The sequence below is a fragment of the Periophthalmus magnuspinnatus genome, chromosome 24, assembly GCF_009829125.3.
Source record: "Periophthalmus magnuspinnatus isolate fPerMag1 chromosome 24, fPerMag1.2.pri, whole genome shotgun sequence".
Lineage (NCBI taxonomy): Eukaryota > Metazoa > Chordata > Actinopteri > Gobiiformes > Gobiidae > Periophthalmus > Periophthalmus magnuspinnatus.
The window spans coordinates 25,644,492-25,660,025 of NC_047149.1; the positions used below are offsets into that span (position 1 = coordinate 25,644,492).

The following is a 15,534-nucleotide window of genomic DNA, read 5'->3' on the forward strand; positions in this document are numbered from 1 at the left end:
TAGTGCACTTTTAAAATGTCGTTTCCTCGTCACAAACAGACCTGGAGTTGTGTTTTTTTGTTTCATTCTCACATGTTTAACACACAAACTCTGCAGATTTACGCTGAGTTCTTCTTCTCTCAAACTGAAAACACTCTGTTCCACCTTGTGATGTCATCATGTGGCGATACAGGAAGTGCTCCGCTGTGTTTTTAAACCCCACACACCTTCATTTCTAGAATCATTCGGATCATTTCTACTGAGGCAAAATCTAAAAAGTAGCTTGAAAACGACCACTTGATGACATCACAAGGTGGAACAGAGTGTTTTGATCTTTGGAGATGTTACAGACAGATAATAAAGGGTTAATAATGAAACAAAACACAAGTCCAGGTCTGTTTTTTGAGGAGGAAACAGTGTTAGAACGTGACTTAAAGCTCATAAGAGTCAATTTTGTGTAATATCAAACCTTTAACATGAATAATAATCATTTAAATTTCCAACTAGTATTTTATTCTAATTGTCCAAACCACTATTTTATGCTTTTTCTAGTATTTGTCCAGATTTATCCGCTGGAGGGCAGATAATCCCAGATAATGTTATTTATAGCTGAACAGATTAACAAGATAAAAACAGGTTCCTTTTGATCACAGACTTAACTGTGTGTTGTTTTTACAGAGAGCTACTCATCTCCTCAGGCCGACCCCTCCCTCATGGTCTCCTCCTCCCTCCCCATCTCCACCTGTCCCCTCTCGACTCCGCCCACCTCCACCCAAAACACCAAACCCCAGCTGCTGCCCCCCCAGCCCCCGGCCCGGCTAAAACTGGCCAAAGAATGTCCCCAGCCCGCCAAAACGCCCACCAAACCCCCCGCCAAATCCTCCGCCAAAACGTCCAACGGTTCCCTGTCGATGGGGCGCACGCGGCTGTCCCAGAAGCAGCCGCCTCCCCCCGCCCCCGCCCTCAGCTCCACCAAACAGAAGAGGGTCACGCGGCGGAGGGCCACGAACGGGTGGAGGCCGGTCGGAGTGCCTACGGAGAAGGAGGTCTTCATCGCGGTGAGTGGGACAAACACGGTGGTGCTGGAGAGCTACGCAACGGACAAAGCTAACACGCTAGCCATCGGGTTACAAACAGGAAGTGATCGTGTGCTGCTGTCAGACTCATTTTGGTCTTAAATGTTCGTATTAACTCGCTCTACATGATCCTGGGGTTTTTATTTCACTTTTGTGTCGGTAAATCAAGATATGAACATTAAAAACAGACAAATCAGGCGACGTCTTTCCCCGAGGTCGCTCCTGTTAGCGTTAGCAACCGGTTTGATTGACAGCGTTGCTAAGCCCTCGCTCCCTGCTAAACCAGTGTTGCAGGCGGGAAGGGGCGTTACCTTTAACAGCTTGGCTCCGGATTGGCTCTTTGGTTGCTATGATACTCACGGCCAGACCTCAGCTCTTAAAATAGCCGCTATAACTGTTAGCCTCGATGAGCTTCATTTGACTGGAGTGACGTCGCGCTCGCTCAGTCCACTTCTTTACACAGTCTGAGGCACATGTGTCAAACGCAAGGCTCACGGGCTAAATCTGGCCCGCCATGTCATTTTATGTGGCCCACAACAAGGTAAATAAAAGGTATGACCGTCTTAAAATGTCAGTTATCAGGAAATACGCAGTTATACAGACAGTTTTTTTTAAATTTTTTGACATCTATGGAAATGCACGTGCAGTATTTGTAACTTGAATTAGTAATAAATACAGAAACAGTTAATGAACAAGTTAAAAAAGTAGTTACATTTATTTGACGTTACATCTGGACCATTTTGCTGATGTTTCCCTCGGTGAAAATGTGTTTGACGCTCCTGGTTCTATGGAGGGGATGGAGCAGTAAGTTAAATATATTTGTATAGATATTTATAAAAAACAACCACATTTGTTAAAGTTCTTTCCTTTGGTCCCGAGAGAGAGGATTGAAATATGAAACGATAAACAAACACAAGAATCCCGTGTTTCCGAACAGTTTGTAGAAATCAAAACTACAGCTACAAACGAGAAATCATAAACCCGTTCTTTTCAAAGTGTTCAATTTAATTACAAAATCACGTTAAAACCAGAAAGTTTAGTCCGAAGATGAAGTAAAGGTGTAGATTTTCTGGTGGAGAATCTGCGACCTGCTTGTTTCCATGGAGATAATTCACTCAGGACAAACGGGGGGATGCTGCCAGTCCAAGTTACTGGTCAGATCTGTGGCGAGGCAAGTCCCATCAAGTCATTTCTCTGCTATAAAACACCCGTAATGCAAGATAATGTCATACTGTGGAACTTTCCAGGCAGTGCAAGTAGAGAAATGGGTCCTGGAAACACCTTAAATACAGCTGGTGGTTTATTAAAGTTTTTCCCTGGTGTTTTTTTGTAAGTATTTTGTATTATCGTAAACCAAACTGTGTGTAAATACTTTTCACTGCTCCCTCCGTCAGGGTGAGGATGAGACGGCCCTTCGTCAGTGTTACGAGGGCGTGGAGAGAGACGGCGAGGTCATCCGCGTTCGGGACACGGTGCTGCTGCGCTCCGGCCCCAGGAAGAAGTCCCTCCCCTACGTCGCCAAGATCTCCGCCCTGTGGGAGGACCCCAAATCAGGTACAGGGGATTAGAGAGGGTCAGGCTGGATAAAAATGTCATAAAATTCAGAATATTCAGATATATTTACTGTAGAGTTTGTCCCGGACTGTCGTTGTGTCCCTGGGCAAGACACTTCACCCACATGTGTCTGTAAATGAAGATATGAACGTTAAAAACAGACAAATCAGGCGACTTCTTTCCCCGAGGTCGCTCCTGTTAGCGTTAGCAGCAGGGTTGATTGACAGCGTTACTAAGCTAAACGTTAAAACATAAATCACAATTCGATATTTTTGCCAAATCGTTCGTCACAGAAATTAAAAAGTGGTGTTGTATTTAGTTTAGTTTAAGTCTCGGCCTTCACTTACTATTACAACTACTACTACTACAAATACATAAACATAGACTGTTTATATAAATGGACATAGCTAACCTGTTAGCCGCCGCCACGTTCCAAACAGGAAGTGATCATGGGCGGACTACTGGCTCCATCATTTTGGTCTTAAATGTTCGTATTAACCCTCTACATGATCCTGGGGTTACATTTTTTTGGTATTTTGAGTTTATTTTTTGATTTTTATTTTTAGTTGTTTTGAGGTTTTTATTTTTTATTTTGAGGAGTTTTTATTTGTTATTTTTATTATATTTTTTAAGTTATTTTGAGTTTTTTTTTCTTTCTTTTTATTATTATTTTGAGTTTTTTTTTGTTTTTTAATTATTTGGAATTTTTTTTCAGTTTTTTTTTTTGTTATTTTGAGTGTATTTTTTGTTTTTTTTGAAAAACTGTGTCCTCTCTCTGTCTCTGCTGCTTCAAACTCATTTTGGTCTTAAACGTTCGTATTAACCCTCTACATGATCCTGGGGTTCTTTTTCTTTTTTTTTTTTTTAGTTATTTTGAGTTTGTTTGTTTTTTTAATATATTTTTTTATTTTGAGGGGTTTTTGTTTTTTGGGTTGTTTTTTTTTTTGTTATTTTGAAGGTTTTTTTTAATTTTCTTTTTTTTTGGTTATTTAGATTTTCATGTTTGTTTTTTTTTTGTTATTTTGAGTTGTGTGTGATTTTTTTTGTTATTTTTATTATCATTTCTTTTAGTTGTTTTTTGGGGGGGGGGTTATTTTTTTTTGTAATTTTGAGGTTTTTTTCTTAGTTTCTTTAGTTATTTAGAGGTTTGTTTGTTTTTTTTTTTTGTTTTTTGTTTTTTTTTTACTGTCTCCTCTCTCTGTCTCTGCTGCTTCAGACTCATTTTGGTCTTAAATGTTCGTATTAACCCTCTACATGATCCTGGGCTTTTTATTTCACTATTGTGTCTGTAAATCAAACTAGCCTCAGATATATCTAGTGTAGAGTGCGGTGGTGCTGGTGGGTTCCACTTCAGACCTGAGCACATACTGTTGTTGTGTCCCTGGGCAAGACACTTCCCCCACATTATAGTGACAGGAAGCAGATCCGACACACAGAACGTCACCAAATCACTAGGTTTTTTTGTTTTGCTGCTGCTACATAAAGGCAAATTACGCAACTTTTCAAGTAGTGGCTTCCATAATAAAGAACAAAATAAAACACATTCAGAACAGATGAGTTTAATGCCATACTGAGGAACATTAACGGCAAAGCAATAACGTTTCCATGGAGATGAACAGATTTCTGATCCCTGAGTGTTTTCAGTTCTTAGATTTTGTTGGTATTTTCATCCAAAAGTTGATGAAATCGCTCCAGTTTTTCTCCCTTGTTTCTATCGGTAAAATGTCTCCAAACCAGAGTGAGACATTCAGAGTGAGACATTCAGAGTGAGACGTTTTCGTTCTTTTCCTGTGCGATCGTTCTCGGTCTAACTCGTGTTTTCTGACCTGTCCGTCTGTTCCAGGGGAGCTGATGATGAGTCTGTTCTGGTATTATCGACCGGAGCACACGCAGGGAGGTCGTGACCCCAGCGCACACTGTGAGGTGAGCGGAGCACGCCCTCGCCACGCACGACTCAGGACACGACGAGGAGGGAGGGGGGGTGGAGTAAAGGGGAGAGGGAGGAGGGAGGGAGGGAGAGAAGGGTTTGGAGGACAACAAGGGAGAGGGAGGGGGCAGAAAAGCAGGAGGAGCGGGGTCTGAAGGGGAGAATGAAAGGAGAGAAGAGGAGGAGGAGGAGGGACGGGGTTTGGAGGAATAAAGGGGAAAGTGAGAGGAGAGAAAGAAAAGGAGGAGGAGCGGGGTCTGAAGGGGAGAGCAAGAGGGGAGAAGAGGAGGAGGAGGAGGGACGGGGTCTGGAGGATTAAAGGGGAAAGTGAGAGGAGAGAAAGAGGAAGAGGAGGAGCGGGGTCTGAAGGGGAGAATGAGAGGGGAGAAGAGGAGGAGGAGGAGGGACGGGGTTTGGAGGAATAAAGGGGAAAGTGAGAGGAGAGAAAGAGGAAGAGGAGGAGCGGGGTCTGCAGAATTAAAGGGGAGAGTGAGGGCAGAGGAGAAGGCGGGGCTGGAGGACTAAAGGGGAGAGAGGGGGGAGAAGAGGAGGAGGAGCAGGGTTTGGAGGAGGAAAGGGGAGGGAGAAAAGGAGGAGGGGGCAGGACTGGAGGACTAAAGGGAAAAGTGATGGGGGAGAAGAGGAGGAGGTGCGGGTTCTGGAGGACTAAAAAGGAGAGTGAGAGGGGAGAAGAGGAGGAGAGGGCAGGGCTGCGGGACTAAAGGGGAGAGTGAGAGAAGAGGAGGAGTAAAAAGGGGAGAGTTAGGGAGGAGGAGAGGAGGAGAGGGCGGGGCTGGAAAACTAAAGGGGAGAGGAAGAAGAGGAGGAGGAGCAGCAGGTTTGGAGGAGTAAGGGGAGAGTGACGGGGCAGAAAAGGAGGAGGAGCCGGGTCTGGAGGACAAAAGGGAAGAGTGAGGAGGGAGAACAGGAGGAAAGGCAGGGTCTGGAGAAGTAAAGGGGAGAATGAGGGAGGAGAAGAGGAGGAGAGGGTGGGGCTGCAGAACTAAATGGGAGGGTGAGGGAGGAGAAGAGGAGGAGGCACGGGGTCTGGAGGACTAAAGGGGAGAGTGAGGGAGGAGAGGAGGAGGAGGAGGGCGGGGCTTAGGACATATGAGGAACAGTGTGATTGGTCGGAACATGTACCCACGCCTCAAACTCCGCCCCCGCAGCCAGGGGTTTTTATCAGAAACACCTGACTGTAGGCGAGGCAGTGCTGCGTGATGTCACCAAGTACTTGAAATCACATTGGGGGCAGCGCACACCTGCAAATTGACCAAGTTTACACCAAAATTGCAAAAAAATAAAAATAAAAGTAGACAGTTTAATAGCAAAAACAAGTCGATTTAACGTTTAGCTCCGGTTTAAGTCGAAAATTTGGTTTGAAAAATGGACGAAAGACACAATTTTAGTTTAACAAAAATAAAAGTTTGAACCGAAATAGTGAGTTCGTCGTTTTTACAGACGGCGCTAGTCTCAATTTGAAAAACCGCGTCCACATTACCGCGTTTTCAAACCTTCTCTGGTCGTGAAGTTAGTCATCAAACTGTGCGTCTCAGTCCTTTTGTGCGACCACGAGATTACACACTTTTGTGCGTCGTCTGTCATTACATCACACTTTAAAGTACGTGCTAAAATTACTCTGAATATTTTTATATGAAGCCGTCTTGTTTTACTGCCGCCGCGTGTTTTAAATAATCCAGCAACTTCACCAATGTCTGGACACGCCCCTCAGTGTGTGTCGTTTTATTTTTTACTTTTTTACTTTTTTATGGAGAAAAGATTAAAAAAAAGTTTGACGACTAAATGTTTTTCAACGAAGTAAAGGCTGGAACTTTGAGGATTTGAATATAAAATGTGTTTAAAAAAATGTGAAGATGCATAATGATACATAATGATCTTACGTCATATATTTGACGTCTCTGTCTGTGAAGTGGAGGAAGTGTCTTTGTTTCTCCGTCGCTCATTCTTCTACTTTGATTCCCTTTCTCTCTGTCGCTCCTTCTATTTTGATTCACATTCTTTTCTCTGTCTGTTTTTCTCTGCCTCTTTCTATCTGTCTCTCTCTCTGTCTTTCTCTTTCTCTCTGTCGCTATCTGGCTCTCTCTGTCTCTCTCTCTCTCTTTCTCTCTCTCTCTCTATCCTTCTCTCTGTCTCTTTCTCTGTCTCTTTTTCTCTCTCTCTCTGTTTTTCTCTGTCTATCTGTTTCTCTCTCTTTATCTTTCTCTCTCTTATTCTCCCCCTGTCTCTATCTGGCTCTTTCTCTGTCCTTCTCTCTCTGTCTCTCTCTCTCTGTCCTCTCTCTCTTTGTCTCTCTCTCTGGTCTTCTCTCTCTCTCTGTCTCTCTCTCTCTTTGTCTCTCTCTCTCTCTTTGTCTTTCTGTCTCTCTCTCTCTTTCTCTCTCTGTCCTTCTCTCTCTCTGTCTCTTCTATTTTGATTCCTGTTCTCTTCTCTCTTTCTCTTTCTCTTTCTCTCAAACTGTGGCTCCTTTGATGATTTAAATATATAATATTTTAAAGATTTATTTCCTGTTTTTATTTTCTCCTCACGTGTTTTATCTGATGTTTGTGTGTTGTGTGTGTTGTGTGTGTTGTGTGTGTGTTGTGTGTGTGTTGTGTGTGTGTTGTGTGTGTGTTATGTGTCTGTGTGTGTTGTGTGTGTGTTATGTGTCTGTGTGTGTCTGTGTGTGTTGTGTGTGTTGTGTGTGTGTTGTGTGTGTTGTGTGTGTGTTGTGTGTGTGTTATGTGTCTGTGTGTGTTGTGTGTGTTATGTGTCTGTGTGTGTATGTGTGTGTTGTGTGTGTTGTGTGTGTGTTTATATAAATGTGGGCGTGTCTAAACTTGTGTCTGTTCGTTCATGTTTCATTTTTGTGACGTCTGCTCTCGTTTCATGGTCTGTTTTTAACAATAATGATGTAATAACTGACCCTGTGTGTGTGTGTCTGTAGGGGTGGGTGTGTGTGTGTGTGTGTGTGTGTAGGGGTGTTTGTGTATATGTGTGTCTCTGTATGTATATGTGTCTGTGTGTATATGTATGTGTGTGTTTCTGTGTGTATATGTGTGTGTGTATGTGATGTGTGTATAGGGGTGTGTCTGTGTGTGTATACGTGTGTATGTGTGTATAGGTGTGTCTCTGTATGTGTCTGTGTGTGTGTATATGTGTGTGCCTGTGTGTGTATGTGGGGGTGTGTCTGCGTGTGTGTCTGTGTGTATATGTGTATGTGTGTCTCTGTGTTCTGTATGTGTGTGTGTATATGTGTGTGTCTGTGTATATATATGTGTGTATGTGTGTGTGTGTCTCTGTATATATGTGTGTGTGCTCTAACGCAGCGCTCCCTGGTGGTTTACAGTTGAATAACAGTAAATCAAACTCCTCGGTGATAAATGTGACGAGGAAAAAAACACATTTTATTTCTCCACTTTGAAAGAGCCAAGAGCCGTTTATCAAACTGAGACATTTCTCCTGATCTTTATGGTGTAAACTCAACCAACTGGACGTGTTTAGATCAGGACGACAATTTGGACACAATCGTGGGTTTAAAGGCCCAGCTCAAAACGCTCTGTTCCACCTTGTGATGTCATCAAGTGGTAGTTTTCAGGTTAACAGCTCCTTTTACTTTTTAGTTCAGTAGAAAATTGGCAATTCCAGGACTGAAATGATCCAAATGATTCTATAAATGAAGGTGTGTGGAGTTTAAAAACACAGCGGAGCACTTCCTGTATCACCACACGATGACATCACAAGGTGGAACAGAGTGTTTTCAGTTTGAGAGATGGATAATAGTTTTCTTTTTACCTTTACAATTAACAACTAGTGATTGTTTTAAATACCAAACTTCATCAAAGGAATTGGTTAAACGATTTAAATTTAAAGCTGCACTACGCAACTTTTCTGATATAGTGTCAGCCGCTTGCTCATCTCCATGGCGATGCTATTGTTTTTGTCGGCGGTGTTTCGCGACACGGCAAACTCATGACGCTCTTTCGCCGTGGAGACGAGCGTGTCTGACGGCGCCGGGCGGAGTTACAGGTCGGGTGTGCGGAGAGGCGAGGCTTGACGCTAAACCAGTTAAAACAATAGATACGGATTTAATGCAATACTGCGGAACTTTCCAAGGATGTAATGGAGATAAGCGTGTACCCAAGTGAAAGATTATTTTAATGCCTAATTCAAATATAAATGAAATAAAAATGTAAACGTTCTGTCTGATTAAACATTGAAAACCCCAATCCGAGTTCGAAGATGAGCCAAGAACAGGAACGGCACAACTGTCTCATTATCACGAGCTGTGGTGCCGGCTCTGTTCCACCTTGTGATGTCATCAAGTGGTAATTTTCCAGTTAACATCTACATTTTCACCTTTTATTTCAGTCGAGATAAGTGGCAATTCCAGGTTTGAAATGATCCAAATGATTCTAGACATGAAGGTGTGTGGAGTTTAAAAACACAGCGGAGCACTTCCTGTATCGCCACATGATGACATCACAAGGTGGAACAGAGCGTTTGAACTCAAGTGTAAATATGTACAAGCTCTGGTTTGGTCATGTGACTCTCCTCCCTCTGTGTTTTCCAGAATGAGATTTTCGCCTCTCGGCATCAGGATGAAAATAGTGTGGCCTGTATCGAAGACAGATGCTACGTCCTGCCCCTCGCCCAGTACTGTAGGTAAGGACGCAAAGGTCAAAGGTCAAAGGTCACACTGTGAGCGACTGGGCCTGTCACGGAGATGTATAAAGGACTGAGTGAGTGCGACGTCACCCACGGCGTCCGGCTCCAGTCAAATGAAGCTAAACGAGGCTAGAGCAGTTATAGCGGCGAATCTGGAGCAGAATTCCGTATCAGGAATTCCGACTGTGAGTGTCATAGCAACCAAAGAGCCAATCAGGAGCGAGGCTGTTGAAGGTAACGCCCCTTCACACCTGCACTGCTGGTTTAGCAGGGAGCGGGCGCTTAGCAACGCTGTCAATCAAACCTGTTGCTAACGCTAGGAAAGAGGGAGGGAGGAGAGAGGGAGGAAGGAGAGGGAGGAGAAGAGGAGAGAATCGTGGAGAGGAAATGGAGGGAGAGATGGAGGAGGTGGAGAAAAGAGAGAGGAAAGAGAAGGAGGAAAGAAGGAAAGGGGGGAGAGGAGGAGAGAGTAGTAGAGAGGAAAGAGGGAGGAAAGAAGGAAAGGGGGAGAGGAGGAGAGAGTAGTAGAGAGGAAAGAGAGGGAGGAAAGAGAGGGGGGAGAAGAGGAGAGAACCGTGGAGAGGAAAGAGGGAGGAGGAGAAAGATAAAAGAAGGAAAGGGGGGAGAGGAGGAGAGAGTAGTAGAGAGGAAAGATGGAGGAGAGAGGGAGGACAGAGAGGGAGGAAGGAGAGGGGGGAGAAGAGGAGAGAATCGTGGAGAGGAAAGGGAGGGAGAGATGGAAGAGGAGGAGAAAAGAGAGAGGGAGGAGAGAAGGAGAAAAGAAGGAAAGGGGGAGAGGAGGAGAGAGTAGTAGAGAGGAAAGAGAGGGAGGAGAGAGGGAGGACAAAGAGGGAGGACAGAGGGAGGACAGAGAGGGGGGAGCAGAGGAATTGTGGAGAGGAAAGGGAGGGAGATAGGGAGACAGGGAGGAGAGAAGGAGGAAAGGGGGCAGAGGAGGAGCGAGGGAGGGAACCTGTCAATCAATCCTGTTGCTAATGGTAACGAGAAAGAAGGACCTGATTTGTCTGTTTTTAATGTTCATATCTTGATTTACAGACACAAAAGTGAAATAAAAAAAACAAAAACAGGATCATGTAGAGGGTTAATATGAACATTTAAGACCAAAATGAGTCTGACAGCAGTTTTTCAATGTAAAGTGAATTAAAGCCGGAGTCGATGGCGCCAGGAGCACTTCCTGTTTGGATTGCGACGGTGGCTAGCAGGTTAGCTAAGTCCATTTATACAAACAGTCTATGTGGTCCAACTATAAAACTGAAAAAAACATTAATTAAAGTGATTTTAAACGTGGGACGGTAGCCATTTTCCGCCGTCTCTTCTGAAAACACAGCGCGTTTCATAATTAGCCGGGGTTATTATTATTACCGCCGTTTTACTGCTCCTCTGTGACGGCTTCGGAAACGAGGGATCTTTTGCGCCGGAGCTGTGTTTTCAGGAGGAGAAGGTGCAAAGATAGAACATATATTGGCGGTTTGTGCGAACGCGGTGGTTTCGGGATGAGTCAGTGTGGAGTTTGGGACGTGCGTCATAAAAGCGCCACTACGTGTTTAAAGAGAGAGTAACGACGCGGTGATTATGTGTGGACTGTAATTATAGAAGTGAGTTAAAGACGAAGTATTTGACCTCTTTGGGATATTAAAGACGGAGTATTTTACGCGGCGGCGGGACGTGCTCAACATAGACGAGTCACATACTTAAATTCAGGAGCATTTAAAACCAATAAAGCTGCAGTGAATTCACAATTAAGAGACGGAAAATAAGTTCACGGATATTGTCAAAAATAAAAAATAAAAAAACAAAATGCGTCCAAAATTACACTGTGTGACTTTAAACCAGTCTGTCCAAAAAACTGCACAGTGTCGTCGTTTCACATGAGACACAAACCAGACGAGAACAAACAAACTGTTCATTTGCATTTTTGACAAAACAAACGGCAAATAACTGAAAATGTGGAGCGGCCAAGACCGAACGAGGTTTAGTGCGGCGTTAACTGAGGCGACGTCAATGCTCCACATTATAAAGTCACGTTTTCACAGTGGAGCTCCGCCTCCCTGCGCTCCGCTGAGCTCCACGTTCACTCCAGTGTCTCCAAACGTTTTTTAAACACACTGTAGCTTTAAGTGTCCCGCCGCACAACAACACGAGGACTGGAAATGACGGACACACCCTTTTCCTCGCTGGGACAGGTTAGCTAGCGCAGGGGTTAGCCGACCTCTTTTTGTGACCTGCCTTGAAAATGTCGTGGAAAGTTTATCAGCAACGAGATCCAGTTCTTCTCCTCCTTCGGCCATTTTGTGTTAAAAATGTCCGGCTCTAGAGCTCGTCCAATCACAGGACACGGACATGTCCAGTTTACGTAAGACCTTCCGGCCCGCCCTGATGCGCAGAACTGAGATCTGATTGGCTGTTGAAACTGTGTCTGTGTCTCGCAGTGGGCGGGGCCTGCTCCGTTTACTCTGAAGGCCCCGGGAAAATGAAATCTGCCCGACAACACAAGCAGCTGAAATATGATTGGATAAAAACTCCACCACAATAAACAACATTGGAGCCGCTCAACAAAAAGGAAATAAAATGACATAAAGAGAATATTTTTTGGTTACATAGTTATGAAAATAAAATAAAATAAAATAAATTTACTTATATTATATTTTAGTCCATAGAATTAAAATAACTCCTCTTTAAAAAATCACACTTTTCAAGGTATTTTTGAACATTAAAAACACTGTTAATTGAATAATTGCAAGATAAATTTAATGCCATACTGTGGGGAATTACAGGTAAAGCCATAACATCTCCATGGAGACAAGCAGCTGACAAATCCTTTGCTAGAAAAGTTCCACAGTGCACTTTATTACTCTTTGGTTTACTTCTAGCTGGGGTTTAGTTGCACCATTCCCATACGAGTAATGAAAAATGTGCACTGTTGCCGTTAGCGATTATGAATTCAAAACCAAACAATCTTTCCAGGTCCTCAAAATGGCGGCCGTGACGACTCCTCCACTGACATTCTCTCGTTTCTTTTTCTTTTTCTTTCTCTCCCCGGTCAGATTTTGTGCCTTGGTGAAGCGGCGTGCTGAAGGCGCTCCCCCTGGTTGCCGTGGGCGACTGGTGCCGTCTCGCCCCGACTTTGCCCCGCCCACTCACCGCTGCGTGCCCTCCGACATCGACCCCGACTTGGTGTACCTCTGCCGCCATGTTTATGACTTCCGCTACGGACGCATCCTCAAAAACCTCCAGTAAAAAAGAAAAAAAAAAAAAAAACACGACGAGAAAAAAACGAGAGGAAAACGAGGAGGGATTTTCAACGATTTGTGAATTAAACCAACATGTGAAGGAGCGCCCGGGGTTGTCGGTTCAATGCCCGGGGTTGTCGGTTCAATGCCCGGGGTTGTCGGTTCAATGCCCGGGGTTGTCGGTTCAATGCTGAGGATGAAGTGATTGCAAAAAGATGTAAAAATGAAGCACAGATCCCTTTAGAAACCAGATTTCCAGATTGGAACGAACAAATGCACTGCAAAACATAAGCATCTAAACTAGTTAAAATGACCTGAATTCAGAATCTTGAGGTTGCGGGTTCAAATCTGGCCTAATATTGTTGTTGTGTCTATTAGCAAGACACTAACTAACACCGTATCTGCCTATTCAGGAGGTTATTTCTGGTTTGAGTTGAGGGTGTGGTTGGTGTTAGTCCCTCTTATCACAAGTTTGCAGGTTCAAATCATACAAACTGTTGTTGTGTCCATTGGCAAGACACATACACAGATATATGAAAAGGTTGCAGGTTCAAATCTCCAGCAAGACACTTCAGATTCATTGTAAGTTTTTGCTTGTTCAGAACATTATTTGTGGTTTGAGTTGAGGGCGTGGTTGGCGTTTCTCCCTCTTATCACGAGTTTGCAGGTTCAACTCTTGCTGTGTCCTTGGGCAAGACACTTCATGCGCATTGGATACTATTCCCCACAGAGTTGTCGGTTCAAATCTTGCATAATACCATGTCCTTGGGCAAGACACTTCACCTACATTATCTAATATCAGCCCTGAACGTGAGGAAGTGGAACCGGCGCAGTGACTTCTGTGACCAAAGGGTTGCAGGTTCAAATCTCGCAGACTGTTATTGTGTCTATGGGCAAGACACTTCACTCACATCACTCAAATATCGCCCCAAATATGAATTTAGATTTGATTTGTCAGCGTGAGTGTTGCAGTCAGTTAAGGTTAGTCCCTCTTATGAGAAGTTCACATTTTGTCTACAGTAGTTGTGTCCTTTGGCAAGACACTCACATTGTCTTATTTTGCTCCAGAATATAAAATAAAATCTTAGTTTATTTGAGTTTTTTCATGGTTGATACAGATTGTATAGAGCTGCTGATGGCTGATTCGTTTTGCCAGTATTTTCGGACAAATTTTGATGATTTTCCCCAAAAAATATCTTTGAAATTACAATTAATAAAAGGAAAAATCATCCCAATCGAAGTTATTTTGAGAGACTCACAGCCCTGTTTTTACTCCTGATCCGAAATGGAGCTGTGTGATCTCATTTTGTGAACGTTATCGCCACATTAGAGTGTTGAAATAAAAGTTTACGCAGGAATATGTGAGTCCTAAACCAAATATTGTCCAAAACTGGAGAGTTGAGATACGCAAAAAAGTGCAAATATCTCTGTACATGAGCGACTGAGATAAGGCCAACGGAAACACGAGAGGAATCTGCTGTACAAAAACCTGCCAGAGGAAAAAGAAATCAGTTTGTATAAGAAAAAAAACATGAATTGGCTCCATTTTTCTAAAGGAATTTGACAAAAAAAAAAAACTCTCAAGATTCTGAAGTGAGGTCATTCTGTTTGGTGCGGATGTTTTTCAGCGGTTCAGATCTTCCACGGCTCGTAGTGAAAGTGCGCTCCCCTTAAAACATCGTGGCACAATCGCGTTTGTAAAGCCAGGGCTCAGGGACGACGGGTTCAGACCGCGGCGCTTCCGGAGAACAAGGACGAGATGTGTGTTTACGCTGTTTGAGCGAGAGGGGGCGACGGCGAGGGCGAGGCTTTGGCCGAGGAGCGACGTAAAGAGATCGTTTCGTCTCGGTGGAAGGAAAGGAAGAAAGAGTGATGAGAGGAGATAAAGAGACGACGTTATTCGAGGGCAGTCCAATCAAATTAAAGTCGACACTGCGAAAAATAACACGCGAGCTTAAAGGCGCGGTACTCGATTTTTACCGAGTTAAAAACGCACAAATAAAAGTTCATTTTAAACAGTTTGTCCAAAGTTAATCCTCACTTACCTTATGCATTCTGACCATCCTAATCACTCACAGAGATGAGTTTATAAGTGCTTTTTCACAGTTTTCAGAGGACAGAGTGACAACTAGCATGCTAACTGTGCACTTCCAGATTATGAGACGATAAAATGCTTTTTTTTTTTCACGATTAGATTCAGACCAGACACAGCTTAAACAATATATTTGTGCTGAGGCAAGATACGTTTTGCTCAAATACATGGGGAAAAATCCCGTACAGCGCCTTTAAAATTACAAGTTGAAATAGTTTTTAAAAATCCCGTACAGCGCCTTTAAAATTATAATTACAAAAAAAATAGTTTTACTTTATTATTCCAAAAATTAGCTTGAAACTAATGAAATAAGTGAATAAAACAACCTAGATTTCCGTAGCACTATGTAATTTACCCGCTGGAGGGTTTGTTTCCATGGAGACTGTATTGCCCTCCCTGGAATAATCCCTAGTATGGCATTAAACTCCTCTGTCTCGCGTTTATTCACATTGCCGCTGTTATTAATGCTCAAAAAACGCCTTGGAAAGCGCGCACTCCCGCTGTTCAACGGGGTTATTTTCCACAGATCTGACCCGTAATCAGCTTTGACGCAGAGATGAATATGTTTAATGCCATATTGCGGAACATTTCAGGCATCAAACGAACAAACCCTCTATTTGAAATGTCACACAGCGCACGTTTAAGGCGATTTCAGCTCGCGTCGACGTGTTATTTTGTGCAGTGTCGGCCCGTGCGCCCATCGTGACATCACTCAGTTCCAGCCAATAGAAACAGCCCTTACTGAGGAGTCGATGCTCACCTTGTTTTTTTTGTTTGTTTTTTTTAAGTTAGTTTTCCTGTGACTTGCCTTATAAATTGCAGGTAGAGCTTTAGGCAGCTAGTTTCACTTTACAAATACAATAGTTACGATCCATAGAGTGAACAGTTCAACTCTGCGGACGGACAGAACGAGGCACAGGTTAATAATCGAACCGAACCCGTTTGTGCGGCGCCTTTTCAGACTTGTCGTTCTCCATGTTGCTAGTTCAG

The 15,534-nt window shown here is 43.5% G+C and overlaps 1 protein-coding gene across 1 annotated transcript in view; it reads left to right on the forward strand.

Annotated features, from left to right (window-relative positions):
* Positions 1 to 15,534, forward strand: part of LOC117393049 (bromo adjacent homology domain-containing 1 protein) — a 69,568-nt gene that overhangs the window by 52,727 nt on the left and 1,307 nt on the right. The window contains exons 4-8 of the mRNA XM_033991225.2: positions 658 to 1,037; positions 2,450 to 2,609; positions 4,453 to 4,532; positions 9,107 to 9,198; positions 12,267 to 15,528. Coding sequence (XP_033847116.1) covers positions 658 to 1,037; positions 2,450 to 2,609; positions 4,453 to 4,532; positions 9,107 to 9,198; positions 12,267 to 12,459 — 905 coding nt within the window. The 3' untranslated portion in view covers positions 12,460 to 15,528. The remainder of the gene's footprint in view (positions 1 to 657; positions 1,038 to 2,449; positions 2,610 to 4,452; positions 4,533 to 9,106; positions 9,199 to 12,266; positions 15,529 to 15,534) is intronic.